Source organism: Patagioenas fasciata, chromosome 2 (assembly GCF_037038585.1).
Source record: "Patagioenas fasciata isolate bPatFas1 chromosome 2, bPatFas1.hap1, whole genome shotgun sequence".
In the NCBI taxonomy this organism is placed as follows: domain Eukaryota; kingdom Metazoa; phylum Chordata; class Aves; order Columbiformes; family Columbidae; genus Patagioenas; species Patagioenas fasciata.
The window spans coordinates 121,910,798-121,929,998 of record NC_092521.1 but is presented as its reverse complement, the minus strand read 5'-3'; the positions used below and the strand labels follow the sequence as shown (position 1 = coordinate 121,929,998).

General features: G+C 47.2%; 1 protein-coding gene across 1 annotated transcript; it reads right to left on the bottom strand.

Annotated features, from left to right (window-relative positions):
• Positions 1–319: 319 nt before the first annotated feature.
• CLEC3B (C-type lectin domain family 3 member B) lies at positions 320–8,397 on the bottom strand. The gene is made up of 3 exons (XM_065832732.2): positions 8,123–8,397; positions 2,987–3,085; positions 320–1,712 (listed from the first exon to the last, which is right to left on the bottom strand). The coding sequence occupies exons 1-3, from the start codon at positions 8,226–8,228 to the stop codon at positions 1,312–1,314; spliced, it is 606 nt and encodes a 201-aa protein (XP_065688804.1). The 5' UTR covers positions 8,229–8,397; the 3' UTR covers positions 320–1,311.
• Between the last annotated feature and the right edge of the window lie 10,804 nt (positions 8,398–19,201).

Genomic DNA, 19,201 nt, shown 5'->3' with positions numbered 1-19,201 from the left:
CCACTGCCAAATGGGGATGAGGGAAAGACCTTTCTTCTGGGTTGGCTCATATTTTGGAGTGACATTTCCCAGAAATAAGAGGAGGAGAGAAGGGAAAACTTGTATGCCTGTAAAAGGATTCTGTGCCTGTATCCCTCGTGTGGCCTGTGACTGCGATGATAAGAGGGGAGGTGGAAATCCTATAAACCGTATCCCGGGTGGGAAGCTCGTTTCCCCTCTGCCTTTGATATCTCTGGCCCTCTGCAGGTCCCTGGAGCTGCTCTGAAGAGAAATGCAAAGAGAAGAAAGCACTCCAATCTCATTGACACAACTCCCTTCCTTCAGCAAGCTATATATATATTTATTTTATAGTCATTTGAACAGCGGAGAGTTTGACAACAGTGACAGCCTTGGGAATGTGCGCTCTGCATTTGTTTGAGTGTGTTGCAATCCCTCCAGCTTGACTCTTCCACTCAACGTCTTGGAATACCCATCATCGTGCTCTTTTTAAACAAAGCAGCACATTGAAATACCTCTCCCATAGGCTCCCCATGAGTGTCACATCTTGACATTCCCAACCTGGCAGCACAGGAGACATGACCCAAACTGGAGGAGTTATTACCAAGCACTGAGATGCAAAGAACTGCTGATACCTTTAAGGCAACAGCCAGCAAATCGGCATCAGCAGGGCTTCATTAAACTCTTGGCATGACCTACATTTCTTTCCCATCATTGCTGTTTGTTTTTTTTTCTTTAACCCTTTTCTCAGAAAAAAATTACAAATTCTCTCTACTTTTTGAGACAGGACCTCGATCCCCAGGAGCCTGACTTAGGGTGCTGTGAGGGATGAGGATCTTGATCCTGTGTGCCTCACTGCCAGGGCTTACAGGAAGCAAAACAGGAGAAGAAAGTGGGAACTAGCTTTGCTGGTGTCCCAGCGAAGCTCAGCGAGGTGGGACAGGACATTGCAGAGTGACAGCCCCGGGCAGCCAAGGTGGCTGTTTGCCAGGCTGGACTGAGGCACTGTGTCTTCGCCAAAACAACTGAGCTGTCCTAATAAAATTCCCTGTGTAAAAAAATATATCTATAAATCACGCCTTAGTAAGAACAATGCAGCTGCTAACAGGGCTGGATGTGGCCAAACGAAATGCTCTAACCCTCTCTAACCCAATACAGAGCTGTGACGAGTTTCTTTGCAAAGAGCGACTCTAGTGGAACGTGCGCGTGCGTGCATACGTACATGTACACATACACATACCTATAGCTTTATAATCCTGCTGCCAAGGGGTAAGACCTAGGTGGTGGGTGGATGGGAGGGGGAAGCCCCCGCCACTACACAATCATGAACTGGCAGATGTAGGGCAGCCGCTCTTTGCACTTCTTGTCGAACCACTTGCCCACCGCAGCCCCCGACAAGGCCGCGCAGTTTTCCAGCTTGCCGCCGTCAGGCTGGGTGGTGATTTCAGTCTCCCAGTTCTTGTAGCGGATGGGGCCGCCCGTCATGTCGACCCACTTGCCCTCTGCTGCCATGTCATTGAGGCCCAGCCAGATCTCCACCTCAGAGCCAATGCTCTTGCGCATGTACTCGTAGAGGGCGTCGTTCTCCTCCCCATTCTGGGGGGTGCTGAGTGTGCCCCCCTGCAAGATGCAGTTTTCGCTGGCTTCATGGTACGTCTTGATCTCCGAAAATGCAAGGAAGCATTTTAGGTGAATTTTGGTGCCTTTCAGGCAAACTGAGAGGTTACCAAAAAAAAAACCAGGACAAAAAGAAAGAGAGGGAATTAGTTTTAAAAAAGCGTGCCCAGGAAGAGGCAGCAGCAGCAGCAACCGCAGCAGCCAAGCTACAGACTTCATTTATTAGGCTGCACAGCAATCCTTGGCAGCATGGGAATCCCAGGGGTCTCTCCCTCCTGTGCAGGACACATGCCCTCCCTGTCTGCAAACCATGAGGAAAAATGGACCTGGGGGTGCCCCTGTCACCCTCCTGGGCTCTGCTGCTGCCATGGTCCTCTGCCCCTTCCCTTGGTCTTGCTCTTCCCCAGCTGCTGCTACGCTTCCTCTGACAAACTGGTTGGAGCGAAGAGCTTGAGATGCGTGCTGCCAGGTGTTCGAGTGTTTTGGGAAAAAGTCTGCAGTTCCAATTCAATCATTGTAATTATGCAAGCATGAGAAAAAATGTCTTTTTTAACAGGCTTTGATCAGAAGTGTTGTGCTTGCCTACTTGGAGGTATTCAGAAGAAATTTCTACTTGCATCTGATTTTATTGTTAAGAATAGTAATTTACTTCATTTTTTCTTTAAGCTCTAAACCCTGAGTGTGCAGGGTATTCTGGCCAAACAATAACTAATCAGGGCCATGTATTAATATCCAAACCAATTACATTTCAATGAATGTAAGTTTGTCTCTAAAGTCTTGATTTTGCTTGTGTTCATTTTCTTTTAAGGAGAGTGTTCTCCTTAACTTGCATTTTCATTGCATTTCTGTTTCGTGTTCTGCAAATCACTGTCCTATGAACATTGCTGGAGTTCACACAGAATAGCCATGGAGCATGGCTGCAAGATGGACATTTTGGTACTGTCCTCTGTATGTGTTCAATGAAGCATGGTGGGACTGACCTCCAGTGAGGTTCCCTGGGCAATACCATAGTATGTATAAGAGACCAGGTCATCATGTCACTGGGGTTCAGACAGAAGAGTAAACTACATTTGATTAGAGACCAATCCATTTTATCCACCCCTCTGATTCATAAAGTAAAACGAACATCTGGCTTAGTGTCATAGAAATATCCATAGCTGTACAAATGGGAAGCTCTAGCACATGAAGAGGGGGCCACACACTGGATGACTCTCATCATTAACCGTCTGAGGAGCTCCATCTGCCTGGAGAAACTGCAGCGAGCCCCCACTCTCTCTCCCCACAATAGACTCCTGGTCATGGGGTGCTTGGGCATCTCTTGTCAAAACATGTGGGCCAATTGTAGTCGCTTGCTAAGCAGCGAGTCCTTTACCTGTCTGGAGTGCTTGCTTTTCCTTCAGTAAAGCAACCTCTTGAGAGATGTTGTCAATCATGGCCTTCAGGTCTTCAATCATTTTAAGGCTCACACTATCTGTTGGAGAAGGCAAGGGAGGAGCATGAACATTGGCCGTGTCCCAGGAGGATGCAGCTGAAGCTGTTCCTATCATCAAAACTACCTGTTTCTCTGCCCTCAGAGAAAGACAAACAAAAGGAATCCACAAAGTCAACACCTGTGTCCCCTTTCATATCCATCAGAACAAGCGTTTGCTCACTAGCCTGGTTCCACCAGCAGCCCAGTTTTCCCAGCTGGGGTTTCAGGGCTTTGTGATGGAGGGGGTCTCCCCTTGGGCTGCTGCTGCAGTGCTGGGGAAAGGGGGCGGACACACACGAGTGTTGCAAGGTTCAGGCTTGTCTCTGGAGTCCCTGTGTAGGGCATTTGCCTGGAGTGGTGCTGCACCAGGGTCAAGCTCCCAAAATGCAGGAGGGCACCATCTGATGCTGCCCCTCCTAAGCAGGAGTCCTGTCACACACAAGTGTTTTGTGGGGGATTTAAAGCTGCTGCTGAATAGGTTTTTTTTTTTTTAAATCCCTCAAAAACATGCCCTCTCTCCCTGTATCTGTGATTTGTAGCACACCCTCCTGTCTTTCCTTAAGCACCCTAGCACAAAATTTTGTCTTTATGCAGTCCTTAGTCTGCCCTCATGGGTGTGTTGGTAAGAAAGCTCCTGCTCGCTGGGCTGATGCTCAGGAGGAAGGGGCTGGAAGGGCCGTGGTACCTCTGATAGATCTGCCCCTGCACCACCAGCCACTCCATCCCTCGGTCCACCAACTACATCATCCCACAGGCCATCACAGCTGCCTCTGCCTTCAGCATCCCCTGTGCAAGTACCCAAAAACTGGTGAGAGCTGTTCTCCTGCTACAAGAAGATGCCTCCTTGGCTTCGTAGTTGGTTGCCGCCTGATACTAAAGCCTACATCCTGTTCTGCATGTTGCTTCTGCAACAGCTCCAACCAGCTATTAATCATACTTCGATTTCTCCTGTCTAGGAACAAAAGGACCATTATGCCTTGGAGGCAGTGGGAGATTGAGGTGTTTGTATTCCTTACACTACCTCTGCTGCTCCTATTGCTTTGCCTGGCCTGGTGTAAGCATCTGGTAGTTCTCACAGGTGAAAGGACAGGAGACAATTTTCCCATGAAGGCAGTAGGATGGGCTTCCTCAAGGGTCAAAGAGATGGGGAGTTGAGGCAGCAAGCCAGGTAAATAGGGAAGCAGCTTGGATGCAGACCAAAACCACCAGCCCAAAGATTAGATGGTGCCATGAATACGAAAATCCAGACATATCAGAAGGAGGTCATTAAGCTGCTTTACACATTGCTCAATTAACTTTAATGGGTTCACTTAACATTGAGGCACTAGTTATTATTTTGCTGCCTTTGATGAGAACATTTTGTGGGAAACAGCTAATTAATGCTGGGTTTTTTCCATGCAAGCTGGTGTTGCAGAAGAACAAATATCCCTTAAGTTTAAATAACATCCAAGGGCCATGGCAGGACACTGATTCTTGCTGGGGCAGCTCCTTATGTTGTTCCAGACAGGTTTGCTGGTGGACTCCCATCTAGAGGCTCCCTGCTACGCAAGGTGACACATCTCCGTGACAACTACCTAAGTGTCCTGTCCCTTTTCACCACCTTGTTTCCAAGCCCTGGGCCACAAGGGCTTCATCAGCTCATTCACCCGGACATTGTGGCGGAGAATAAGAATGGTTAATTTGCTCTTCAGCTAGAAAGCAAGTACCACAGCTGCATCAACAAACATCAAGTTTTCTATTTAGTTGCCAGAGGTTTTGGTCTCTGCGCTGTCATTTCCTCAGGGCTGGCCTCCTGAAGCCCCTGATCAAGGCTATTACAGCTTGGGTTTGCTGGGAATGAAGTCAGCATGGGGGCTGCCAGCGCTGCCCGTGGGAGCTGGAGCAGGTCCTTGTGTGGTTAGCCGTGAGCTGCGGGATTAAGCGCGGGCAGAGGCGAGGTGAAAAGGAGACTCACAGAAGGATGTGGGTCACAATAGTCTGTTGGTCTGAAAGCCTGGTCAGTAATGTATTCAATGCTGCAAGTGGAGCTCTTGCATGTTTTTCTTTGTTCTAATTATACAGTGAATAACAACCAAATCCCTCTGTAATTCATTTTGATTATTTAACTATCCCAGTAGGATATTTGGATCTATATCTGGGTTACTTAGCTCTGCCTGGGCAAGCATCATCCAGTTTGTTCCCACCCTAACAGGTTTCTTGTCCCTCGGCGGGGCATGCATTGCTCTGGTTCACAATGTCTGTCATCAAACCTCCCTGGCCACTGGTTTTTCTTCTGACACCAGACATTTTCCTGAATGTCCCAGATGGAAAAGTCACCCCATGTTGCAGTCTGTCCCCAGATCAGAGCAGGGGACTGGACAACCTCACCCTGAGTTTGTGTAAGTGTAAATGTTCACTGGCATTTTCTGTGAAGAGCATCTGTACTCCAAGATTTACCTGTAGATTTAAGCATCCAGACTCTAATGGTCAGCTCCAGTTACCTTAAAGTACATGTGAGAGCTACACCAAAATGGTTCTCCTGTGGCCCCAGCACCTTGCAACAGCTGTGACCAAGGGGAGCCCCCCCAGGGCCAGTGGGTCCCCAGTGTGGACCCCTGAGTTGGGGGGTGCCATCACCCCCCAGGCAGGGCTGCCATTGCCCAACACGGCTCCTGCATCCCCTGGGCAACCCTTTGGGTGAGACCCCTGTGGCCACCGGAGGAAGGTAAATCCCATCTGCCCCCAAAACATCAAGGTTCGTGTAGAGTTTGCTGTACCACTGTGTTTGGAAAAATCACTGGGAAGCAATTTGAGGCAGGAAAAAACCCAACAGAAGGCAGAGTAAATGTGCTATCTCAGCATTTTCTGAATGCTATGGTTCGGATTTTTCATATTGAAACAGCACCATATTGTGTTCTGAAGCAGATCCAAATGTAAACAATAATTACCAAAAAAAAGATAAAAAGATAAAAAGATAAAAAAACTTGGCTTGAATGATCATTTTATTTTCTAACATTTGTGGTTTGGCTGTGCAGACTGAAAAAAAATAAATCCAGCCAAACACCCCAACGCTCCAGTGGCTTCACCCTGCTCAACCGTCCCTGGTGAAGGGCACGGGGTGAGCTGGGACAGGGGGTGCTGGGGGCCTGGATGGGATGGGGCCATCCTGCCCTCTCTCAGGGCAGGAGCAGTGGAGCCCCAGCCCCTGTGGCTTGAATGTGGCAAGGGGTTGGGGGCAAAAAGGAACTCTGTGGGGGATTTTTAGTGCTTTCCCCCCTCTTTCCCCACCCCCTGATGTTGGTAAAAATCGGAAAAAAAGGTTGCAGCTGGCCAAAAAATGCCAAGTTCAGGGTTTTCTTTTCCCCAAAGAAAACTTGACCTCTCCTTTGAAAAGAATCCTGGAAGCTCTCAAGAAAAATTGACACCAGCTGTTTGAGACGGCTTGATTTTCAGAAAAAATAATTTGCTCCCTCCCCTCTGACAAATGTGTTAAATTGGAGACAAATTTTCCTGTCAAAAGCGATTTTTCTCCCACCATCTGACTTTTCTCCAACCACTTGGTTTTTCCGTCACTTGCTTTCACCAGTGGGTTACAAACAGCAGTTCCAGTGACACAGGTAAAAATATGATTTCTCTAAGAAACTAATTTCTCTTTCCTGCTACATCCATGAAGTGCAGCGTATGTATATACCCTGTGCCAGCCCAAAGAGGTATTTTGCTCTAGAAAACAGCCACATGGAACAAGCAGCTAGGCAGTGATTTTGTAGGAAGGTCTAATAGCAGGAAAAGGAGAATTTTCTCAAGGATGGGATCAGATGAAAATAGCCACTGGGCAAGCGTAGCGAGCAGCCCAGCCAAGTGAATTCCTGGGATGCTTCTTCCTTGCTCCCAGCTTCGTTCCAAGGAAGAAAGCATCCACCAGAAATTGTCCAAGCCCATGCAACAGCATCAGACATCGGTCACATCAGGCAGGCTCACACGCTGCCAGGTGTAACAAGAGCCGCTTCCTTTCCTGCCTTCTCCTATAGTTGATGTGCATTGGGTCAGAGGGAAAAAGAATGGGACAGTAGCAAGAAAAAGAGAAGAGAGGAAGAGAAAACAGGAGAGTGAGAGGAAGAGGAAGAGGAAGAGGAAGAGGGGGAGAGGAGAGGAGAGGAGAGGAGAGGAGAGGAGAGGAGAGGAGAGGAGAGGAGAGGAGAGGAGAGGAGAGGAGAGGAGAGGAGAGGAGAGGAGAGGAGAGGAGAGGAGAGGAGAGGAGAGGAGAGGAGAGGAGAGGAGAGGAGAGGAGAGGAGAGGAGAGGAGAGGAGAGGAGAGGAGAGGAGAGAAGAGAAGAGAAGAGAAGAGAAGAGAAGAGAAGAGAAGAGAAGAGAAGAGAAGAGAAGAGAAGAGAAGAGAAGAGAAGAGAAGAGAAGAGAAGAGAAGAGAAGAGAAGAGAAGAGAAGAGAAGAGAAGAGAAGAGAAGAGAAGAGAAGAGAAGAGAAGAGAAGAGAAGAGAAAAGAGAAGCCACCACACTAGGGAAAAGTAAATTTAGGCAACTTCTGTGTGCATTGCCCTCTGGTAAGCCTGAGTACTTGAAGCTCGTGTAGGGTTTGACAGGCACCCGGGCAAGTGTTGTAAAATGAAGATTCATGTTGATATTTAGTGGATAACATATGATCTGCCCTCTCTTGTCTCCAAATTTACAACAGCAGCCTGTCATCTGCCGCTTATTTGCTTCTGAAAAATGAATGAGGAGGGGTAGGGAGTCATAGAAAGGAAGATTTTAGCAGAGGAAAAGTTTGGGGTGAACCTTGGAGATAACACAGAAAAATATGTTACCCTCTGAAGTTCAGACTGCGCTGTCCCATCAAATTTATTCAAGGTGGGAACATGCTGAAAACATTTCCATTTCCTTGCTATTTTGTGCAATCATTCCCACAGGGAGAAAAGAAAAATAGACACCTTATTAGGCTTTTAGATGCTTTTTTTAAAGTTTCATTAGAACACTGTGGGTTAATTGCATCCCCCCACAAGCCCCACCAGTTTTCCTGACTGAGACGGTGCCACCGCTCCTTACCTTTCTTGGAAGCTGCTGGTTTTGGCCGGAATTTGTTGTTTTCCTGGCCGGAGACCTGGGCGAGGGAGAGGAGGCAGAGGAGCAGGCAGGCTCCCCAGAGTGCCATTCTGCTGCTGTCCGTCTGTCCGTCGCTGAGTGGAGTCTGCCCTCAGACAGACAGCTGAACACCGGCTTGGATCAGAAAAGGCTCTCCCAGAAAGCCGCCCGCTGAGCCCCGGCCAGAGGCAGCCTCCTGGCCCCAGGGGGGGCTCAAGCGGCCCCAGCCAAGGCTGAAAACATCCCAGCGGGTTTGCATTTCTTAGCATGCTGCTTGTTTTTGTTAAGGAAAAAAAAATAAAGAAGAGCAAGAAGGGAATGAATCTACTGAAAGTCTGCTAAACTAAACATAAGGCTGTGGAATGACTTCCTATGGATCTTAGCAAAATGCTGTGGGTTTGGTCTCATGTGTTGGCAACAGCACACGAGATGGAGTTTGGGTGGCCAAGGGAACAGAAGGGGGCCAGCAGCTGCAGAGGGAGCATGTGGGGACCTGAGCAACCCCCGCCATGGTTTGATGCCAGGCCCGCACGGAGATTTCTGGTTTATGCCCCTGCCAGAGGCTCCTGCCATCCCCAGCCCCATGCAGCTGCAGGGCGGGTCAGAGGGCTCTTTTTGTTCCTGAGTAGTCCTTGCTCAAAGTGGAGGACAACTCTTATACTTCAAAAAATAGCTCCACAGTGGCCTTGATGGGGTTGTGCTACCACCATTGTTTCTCCATGGATTTAGACAGCCATGGGTTGAAGGAAGCTTCCAATGCAACATGTTTAGACCTCTATTTTTGGGGCCCTCCTCTCCAAAACTGGGGGTGCTGAGCACAGCAGCCCTGTGGTGCATGGGCTGTGCCTTTGCTCTCACCCAGCTTCCACATTTAGGCTGCAGGACAAGGCTTTGGGCTGTGCCCATGGGGAGCTGCTTGGTGGCAGTCCTCACCCCATCTGCACGACCTGCCTGGGGTTGGGGGGCAACAGAGGCTGAGCTGGTGTTTGCCGCTGCTTCTCCTTACACCAGTGGCTGAGGAGGGAGAGTGGCTCCCAGCCCTGGGCTCAAATCACCAGTTCTGGGGTGGTCCTGGTGTAAATCACTCACCTCATGGCGATTCCCATCCTAGTCGGTGAGGACAGCTGCCTTGGTCATATAGTTCTCTACCCCTATGGCAATTTTGCAAGGACAGGGATTTCTTTGAAAATATCCTAATACATCTCCAAGTTGTATATCACACACCTGTATTTCTGGTGGTGCTGACTGATACCACTGAGCATATTTTCTGTTATTTTTGAACCCTTCTTGCTTATATAGTACATATGGGGTTAACTGTTCATCTCTGTCAAATAGGTCAGTCTTAGCTGGGATATAAGTCCCTGGTATAGCTAAATGTCTCCCAAAGAGAATTTCTGCTGGGGTTAGTCCTACGAGTTGCCATGATGCATTTCAAGCATCTCATAGAGCTCAGTTCAATGCTTTTGGCCACTTGAATCCAGAGCGTGTGCACATTCTAGTTGCCTTTTCTTTTAATGTCTGGTTCATTCTTCCTGCATGTCCTAAAGACTGCGGGTGATGGGGATTATGCAGATTCCTCTCTATTCCCAGTGATTTATACAGCTGTCTGATTACATTTGCTGCAAAACAGGTACCCCTGTCTGACTCAGTTGACTCTGGAACCCCATACCTGGGTATAATTGCTTTCAGTAAGGCTTTTATTACTCCTGTACCTGCTTTTCTTGTTAGGAAGGTTTTTACCAACCCTGATGCCTGTATCTATTTGTAGCCAGCATATCTGCATAATCTATTTGTAATTGCTGAAAAGGAAATTAGGCCCATGGTTGTTCTCCTAACTCTGAGTTTGGTTTAGGATTTGAGAGTTTTTGGCAGGATGGGCAGCTACCGGTGATTCTTTCTGTGGCAACATAAACCCCTGGTGCTGCCCAGCAGCAGCATTTCTCTGAGACCTTGGAGGCGTTCAGGGGAGGGAGACTCCTTTGGTGACAAAAGTGTCCCTACTGCCAGATCATGCGGTGGCTTCATGTGCTTTTAATTTTTCCAAAAATGCTTTTGTTTCTGTAGGACAGGACACCAAACAACAGCTCCAGATCCTTTCACCAAACCAGAGGTCTGCTCGTATTTTGCTCTTTAGCACTTTCCACTACCCTCTCTGGGAGCTGGAGCAATTTTGGCTCAGCCTCACCCCACCAGGCAGTGGGAAAGAGATCTTGGCCATGGCCTCTACACCCGCATCTTTGTCCTGAAAGCGATCTGCAAGGGAGCTGCACTTCAGCAGACCTGGGCAAAAGCAGGGATGAAGAGAACTGGGAAGATGTTCGACCTGCTACTGCAGATGTCCTGCTAAGAGGAAGGCTGTCCTGCACCTACCTGGCACTGGACCACTTCCCCTCCTCCTCTGGCACCTTTGAGAGTCAAAATCTACAGGTGGTCTTCCAACTTAAGAAAGCTGGCACACACCAGGATTATCAATAATCCAAAGTATCTTGTGGCCAGGTCTGTCAAAGCACCAAGACACTTCATAACAGCTGGTTGATGCTTCACACCCCCCACCCTGGAGTCAGGCTGAGTATGTGGGGGTTCCTCCCTGGGGCCACCTGACTGCTTATGTGACTAAAATTACTTTGAAATGTGAGTTTTCACTCAGTTTTGGGAACGTTCAGGCTTCTAAATGCTCCATAGCTGTAAAAAACAATCAGGATGACCAAGACTTGGGATGACAGGAATGCATCCCAAAGAAAGCTCTTTTCCCTGGGTTCCCGTTGCAGGGTTCCAGCCTGACTTTGGTGTAGCCCAACAGCTCCCAGAGCAGCCCTGCAGCCAAAACCAAGACCACCGCCTCATTCTTAGGGTGTTGTGGTTGTTTGGCAGCTGCAGCACAAGTGGGTGAGTCTTTCCTGCAGAAGGAGCAGGAACAACCTGAGCAAGAGGAAGAAATTCACCTAGAGAGCGAAGACCAAGTGGAATTTTGGAGAATCAAGTGCTCTGGACATCGGCCATTAGCCTTAAACTATTTCTGAAAAATTAAGTTGCTACCCAGCACAATGTGAACCATTGGAGTTGTAGGAGCATAAAAGGTCTGAGATAAACAGGGGTGTGGCTGGAAAAAGAGCTGCTGTTGATTTAGTTTGGCCACAGCTGTGTTACCCTCCCTTGCACTTTTGCTGAATAAGAAAAACCCTGCCCTTATATCCTACCTGAATAGAGCTCCCTTGTAGACCAAGCTTTTGAAGCCAAAGAAGAATTGGTTTGATTTCCACTCCCCTTTACCACACACACCCAGCCCCGCTGAAATTTAAGCAAGAGAATGTATATTTTGGGGATTTACTGTTCTGCCTGGACTATCCCAAAATGGGATGGAGCTCAAGAGATGCCAAACACCTACATACACATACGTGTTCCCGTCTCTTGACATTTGAGTAACATGTACCTATCCAAAGTACTCTGAGTAACTCAGCACCTTCTGGTTTTCCTTGGCTCCAGATTTGCTCGCCTGCCTTTGCTTTGATTTACGTCCTGCCACGCTAGTGAATAAAAAAAATGCTCTCTCTGCTGCACATGAAACAGCTGGCTCTGATGTGGAGGCTCACGGCGATCCCTAACCACAGGTTTCTGGGTGGCTGAGATCTGCTGGATCATTGCATTCCTCTGATTCCCCAGCTGAAACCAGAAGGGCAGGGCAGATTTCCATCAGCCCCTCTATGAGCAAGGGTTCCCCACGCTGATGGTCTGCAACCAAGGGGACCTCTCCATGTTCCAGCCAGCAGGCTCTGTGCTGTATGCCACCACAATTTTTATTGAAAAAGAGAGAAATGAAAAGAAGTAGACTTAAAAATCTCATTTCTGGCTGTAACACCTATTTGCAGGGGACTTCCCTGGCACTGTAAAAGCTCATGAATCCACCTGAATGGACCAAGCTGAAGTGTTGCTGAAATGGGTCCAGAACCAGGATGCTATAAGGAAGGTCCTTTGCCCATACCCAGCCCACTCCCTGCCTGGGCTCCTGCTGAAGCCCGAGGCTGCAGTTCCAGATATAATAATGGAGATATCAATGGTCCTTTGTAAATTGGCTCTTTGGACAGACAACATGCTTTTGGGATCCTGATGATTCACGCTTCTTATGTAAGGGAGGCGTGGGAGGTGGGAAGAGGTAATCCATGTTATTAGATGAACTAACAGAGCTGGAAGACGGCAGTGAGGTTTCTGCCAGGCGAGCCCTGAAAGAGCAGCAGAGAAGCAACAGCTGGGATGCTCGTTAAGCACATATAGCCCACCAGAGAGAAAGGGAGCAACAGGTAATTCATGGAAAGGTTAATGAGAAGGAGAAAGGCTATAATTACACCAAGAAAACAGGTTTTTGTTCATGTTTTTTTAAGTCTGTGGACTTACAAACTTTACTTCCCTATGAAAGAACTTTATTCCCTTGTTTTAAGCCTGGACAGACTCCTGTTAGCTGGAAGGGAGAGGGTTTGAGATGGAAAAAAGAGGGCAGAAGAAAGTGTGCTTATGGAAACCGTCCCAGGGCCACAGGGAAGCAGTCAGAGAAGTTTACGTGGCTTTGGGAAACCCAGTAAGTAGGCTGCGATGCTGAATTTGGAAAGCAAAACAGTGGCTGGAATAAGCCCACGAAAAGAAGCTGGATGCTCCCAGCAATGATGCAGACCTGTGATTTCATTCCCAGCTAGGCAAGGAAACAGGCAGCAAGATCAGAGGCTATTTTGTTTCTGCTCCTAGTTAATAAGCAGGTACCGCCAAGCCATGAGGTAGTGCCGCTGTACAATGGCTGGAAAGCGGAAGGGTGAACCAGATAACAGTATTCACACAGCTATTATCAAGATCAGAAATTACCAGACCTGGCTTTTCAAGGCTAAGTTACCAGTCCAAAGGCTCCCACCGCAATGCCAAATGATGCTTGCTCATTGCCTGCAGCCCCCTTCCTCTGGGAAGGATCCAGCGCTGACCGGAGAACAGTGGGGAAACCCATGAGCGTCTTTACATGTGGGGCTGTGCAGCTTGGTGGCTTGACCCATGGCTGGGGCAGCACACTCGGTTTCATACTTCTGCTGCCTTGGTCAAATCCACTCTTCAGGATGGAGGATCTGTGTCTCAGTGCACCACAGGAACTCCAAGCAGGCAGAGGAGAGAAACAGCAGTGGACAGTAAAATACATGCTGCGAGGAAGTGGGGCAAACAGAAGAAAATGTCTGGTATTAATTCACCGGTGCACGAACTCGTGCTGGCATCATTCCTGATTTCTACCAGCATAAACAACATCAGAACAGGTTAAAATGGAAAGAGCTGAATCTATGGATCATTGTTTTTGAGACCAATTGAAAAGGAATGCGATAATAGTTCAGGAAAGGGTGGTTTTCATAAGGACAATGATGTGGAAAACCAAGGAATCAGCACTTTGCCAAAATGTTATCCCCAGCACCAACTTTAGGAAACTGGCTCTGAGCCTAAGGAGGGAGCCTTCCCATCACATCCCATGGCAAGCATGGCTCAGATCTCTACTCACCAAGCAGCACAGGACAGAAGGATCTGCACTAAAAGAGATCCTTGGGCCTTAAACCAGAACCAAATGTGAAGAACTTGAGTTCAAGGGCTACCAGCTGCTCAAAATCCTCATGCTTCCAAAAGGAGCTGCACCAAGGGACTCACCCCTGCTTCTGTTTGGAGCATGCAGCTCCTGTGGGCTCAGGATAAACCTGTCTTCACTGCTTTGCTTGTCCTCCATGTCCTGAAGTCTGACCAGGCAAAGGAAAACTGTAGTCAAGTGTCTAAATCTAACATCAAAAGTCCAGAGAAACTCCTAATTTGTGTAGGTTTGCTGAGCAGGCTGCATGAAACTGCTTGTCTCAGCATCAGCTCAAGTGAAGGCGCCGTTGAAATTAAAGTCAGTATTTTAGGACTGGCAAGCAGACAGCAGTTCTGCCAGCTTATGATCTTGTGGCATGTCATTCTCACCTCTGAGTGACTGGTTTGCTTTCAAATGGCTGTGGATGCTGGATTAGGGATTGTGAGAGAATTTCAGCATCAGCCTTGCGAATGTCTTGATTTTTTTCAACTTATAGAAAAGGTTGATTGATCAGACAGCAGGAAGAAAGCAATCCATGCCCTTGAAAGGCCTCATCAGATTGAAATTGGTCCCTGTGGGGAAAGAAGTAGGATTTAAATCATGACTTTTCAACTCACAGGTTTCCAACCCTGGGAATACCAAAAGCTACCATTTGGCAAAAACATAGCAAAAACATGTAGTGAGAGTGTTCCTCTGGAAGAGGGGGCCTGCAGGCTGGTGGCTCCAAGCACCTCCAAAACCCATGCACAAATGGCTTGGCTGTGGTCCCCACCATGCCAGCTGGGTGGAGAAGGGCCTCTGTATGTCAGAAAATGGATGATATTTCATGTCCTTTTTCCCCTCCCAAGGTGTTAGCCTAGGGGCCAGAGTAACTATGATCCTCTCAGTCTAAAGCAGGGAGATCAAATGTGATCTACGAGTGCCATGACATGAAAAGTCAGGGGCACCCGTGCTGCTCATCTTACTCAATCTTGAGAACAGGATAGCAACAGAGAAGCTCAGAGGTTAATCACAGCCTTACTAAAAAGTGTGCCAGTTGATGAAATTGAGGTTAAAAGCATCACCAGGGAGTCATTAAGAGCAGTACGTTTGAGATCTTAACTTTCCTTTGCTGGAACAGCAAAAAGATCTTTATTACCGAATAGCTAGAAATGTAGCTGATCCAAGGAAAAACTGAGGCACTGCAGTCTCTCTGTGAGGAGATGCGTACCAAAGCACCTGGCTGTGGCTGAGCGCTATGACTGGGAGTCCAGGGCTTCATCAAAGGAAAAGGTGCAAAGGATGAGGCATTTAAAATACCAGCCTGAAACCAGTCCCTAGTAGCTGGCCCCCACAGCAGCAGGGAGGCACAGCTAACAGGAGCAACCACATATTGCCTTGGAGGGAACAGACACCTCACAGCAGCAGGGAGCGCAAACAGGCAGGAATGTAGCAGGATGCAAGGGGTTGGGAGAAGGGAGAACAGCACCATGGAGGCTGAAGAGCTTCTGTCCCAGTTACAGGACTGCTCTTGCACTTTGCTGAAGTGTGTTAAAGGAAAGGAGGGAAGAATGCTCTCCTCTAAGGTGTTACCAAGTCATGCTGACGTCTTCCCCCTGCTCTGGGTCTCAGTGGCTGCCTACTACATGCACAGTAAACCAGTGCCATGGCAGGGCTGGAGAACATCCCACTACTGAGGAGGGAGTGGCATCTGCTGACTGTGCTGAAGCAAGTTTTTGTGTTCAGTTTTGGGCCCCTCACTACAGGAAAGATATTGAAGTGCTGGAGAGAGTTCAGAGAAGGGCAATGAAGCTGGTGAATACTCCAGAGCACAAGTCCTATGAGGAGCAGCTGAGGGAACTGGGGCTGTTTAGCCTGGAGAAAAGGAGGCTGAGGGGAGACCTTATCACTGTCTACAACTACCTGAAAGAAGGCTGGAGCATGGAGGGTGCTGGTCTCTTCTCCTAAGTAGCAAGTGATAGGATGAGGCCTCAAGTTGTGCCATGGGAGGTTCAGATTGAATATTAGGAAAAAATTCTTCATGGAAAGGGTTGTCAGGCATTGGAACAGGCTGCCCAGGGAAGTGGTGGAGTCACCATCCCCGGAGGTGTTTAAAAGATGCATAGATGAGGTTCTTAGGGACATGATTTCGTGCCAGAGTTAGGTTATGGTTGTGCTCGATGATCTTGAGGATCTCTTCCAACCTAAATGGTTCTATGATTCTATTCTATAAAGCCCAACTGGAGGTGGCATGGCTCCTCTCCTCCCCTCAGCCTAAACCACCCCCAGGGCAGACCAAATTCTCTCTTTCCCAATCTACACAATTGCAATGTTGAACAGCTACTGTAGTTGCAAAAACATTGGCTGATAGGATGCCTGCCCTTGGCAAATCTGCTGTGCATCACCCTGAGTGTGAACACAGATCTAAAGCAACAGGAGAAGCAAACCAGACAGGTCCTCTTCCTTGCAGCCTAGTGCTCTTCTGCTTCAAGGGGACTGTCCCTGTCAAACAGACTTTTAGGCTGGGATACATGGGGGAAGTGAAAAAAAAAAAATGCAGGATGCTTTTTAGGCAACACAAGTAGAAGCCTAGCCTAGCAGGAGTTGCTAGACTCTTCATCTCTAATACACAGCTTTCAGCCTCTCAATACTCCCAGCAGAGGCAATTAATTTCTGGGACAAATACAGAGCTATGCCGTTCCACAGATGTTTCCTCTTAGTTCTACTGGACTTGAGTCAATGAAAACGTGGCAATATCTACACAGCAACACATGGAACTTTCCACCAGCCCAGATGGGAACAGGAGTAGTTTCAGCTGAAGCCTCTATTAAAACTCTAACTGCTATTTTTGTTCGGGATGGAAAGGAGGGGTTAAAGAGAGCCAAGAAAATAGAAATGGGCAGCATAGCCCTTAGCATGCCTGAGAAACACAATCTCAAATATTTCTTGGCAGATGCAGTATCAACCGGGAGAGCTGTAGGCCCTTTTCCCCGTCAGAGCTTTGTTTATCCATTTGGGATACGGGTTGGTGGCAGCAAACCTCCAGGGGCAGCCGAGCCCAACCAGCAGCTGCGTGATACTTTTGGCCAGGCTCATTATTTATATCTCAGTGGGTAGAAGCAGTCCCAGTCTGAACTGGGGTCACACTCTACCCCACTGCTTTTCAATGCCAACAGATGGGATGCTGTGAGTGTGGAAGGAATAGGACCTTCTGAAGACCACCCCACTTGTTCTGTGCCTGCTTACACAGCTACAGAAACCCCAGGGGGAGGACATGCATGGTCAGAGGAGGCTCTGCAGATACTTGCACCACGTTAATTGACAGTGACACTCTCAGAAAGTGCCTGGTACCAAGTATTTTGTGACTGGGGTAGCTCTTTTTGTATACACAGCTGATGCACGGGGTTCCGTGCTGGCAGCAGACATGGATGCTCGGGTAGCAGGAGTTTGCTTTTTAGGTATCTTGAGCACATAGCCTAGATCTCAGATGGGTTAAATATTTACCATCCTCAGCAAGAAGTACAAAGGGAATGTAAATATATCCACCTCCACAGAGGTCTCAGTTAACATGCTTGAAACACAGTAATGCTTCTTCCCCACCCCCACCCCACCCCAGGTCTCATAACAAACAATTTAAAATTACAAGGATCTGGTGAAGGGACACGAAGCATCTTAAGTGATGTAACTTGCAAAAAGCTTGGAGAATCTTCAGCTGGAAGGCTATGTAGAAATACACTGTTATTACCATGTTACAAGATTCAACCTGGAAGTAACTCCGGGCAGCCTTTTCGTATCCAACCACAAATCTGTAATAAACCAGGCAACAGCTACTGAGAGAATGGCTGTGGTTTAAGACTTGCAATCCTCATTTAGAGTAACCATTTTCTGAAACATTAAACAATACATGACCAAAAAAACACTGCCTGTGGTAAGTCTAGGGTACTGTAAATGGTCTTTCTCCCTTCAGTTTTCTTTCTACATTCTTAAAAGTAGCTTTGTGCAGCAAGGAATAGATCACAGCTGCTGTAAAGGTGATGTCAGGTTAGTCTTTGTTTCACTCTACTGGAGTGATTAAGGATCATATCTATAATCATTGTCACTTGTCTGTATTACTACGTAGCACTATCATAACATATCTAACGCACTACTTACGGTTCTGAAAAAATCCCACCTCTTCAAAATAGACATCTTGGGCAAATTTTTGAGGGATTTTATTTTATTCTTTTTTTTAAACCTGATTGCTTGGAATGGAATGGAGTAGAGTAAAAGCTGCACATACCTGAAATACATAGTATTGTAGTCACCTTGAATAACCACGTGAGTGAGCTCTAGGAAAAGGGCTGAAGAGATTTGGGGACCTTAGGTACACTGTATATTTCAATGCAATCGTGATTATTAATTTGAGATGTAATATGTTTTGTGCTATATCTACAGCTCTCCTTCAGCAAAAACTTTCACCTTTTTCCCACCAAACACGTTCCAGACAAGAAAGTGTTCTTAACCTGATATTAGGAAATTAAAATAAAAAATTCAGAAAACACTGCTTAAGTAAGAGCTAAATGATTCCTGGACTATTGTAATAAGTTTTCCCATAATGTTTGTTCAAAATGATCCTTCTAAAACTTGCAGTTGAAACATCATATTCTTGAAAATCAACTTCTTCCTTTTACTTCTTCCATCTATTCTAGTTTCCTATCCTGCCAAATAAATAGATCTTTGCTGGGCCAGCCAATTTATGCAGGGAGGGAATCGACTGCTCTGAAGACCTGATGATAAAACTCGATCGCATACCTTATCTGCCATCTTCTGTCTTTCTCTGTAAAGGATCGTTACTGACAGCCATTATGCTTTTCCAGCTGAACTACCACACTCCTAAAAACTAAGTTCTTTTCCCTTCTCCTTAGCCACCATGAGAGGTTTTGGCTAGGTTACTATTGTACCTGTTGTCAAAAGGCATAGGCAGAGCCCTAGTAAGCAAACTCAGTTTAAAATATGAACTAAAACTTCAGACCATGTTGTATTTATAACAAAATATAACCACATTTTATTCGAGGAAAAGTAAGATAATTTGAAGGAATCCTTCCAGAAAGCGCTGTTCTCACCTGGCTGGTGAATAAAGAAAAAATTCAAAAGGCCTAAAGCCTGGCTTGTGCTGTACTGAGGACACCTCCATATATGCCCTATAACATAGCAGCTGCTCTGCAGAAGTGGAACACAGGCAAACAGAATTAAGTGGAACCTATACCAGTCACTCTTGAAAACAGACTCAAGCACCTTGCAGGCAATTGCATCAACTGCTGCTGGTGTGCCTCTTAGTTATGGACAGTCACCCATATGGACCGCATCTCAAATTTGCTTATTTGCATTTAACTGCAGCTTTCTTTAAGCTTAGTGACATTTTAAAAGCCTCTTAGCCAGAAGGGTAAAGGTACTGGAATAAAAAGCATCCTTTTTATATATACAAACTGACAAGATTACACAATCAA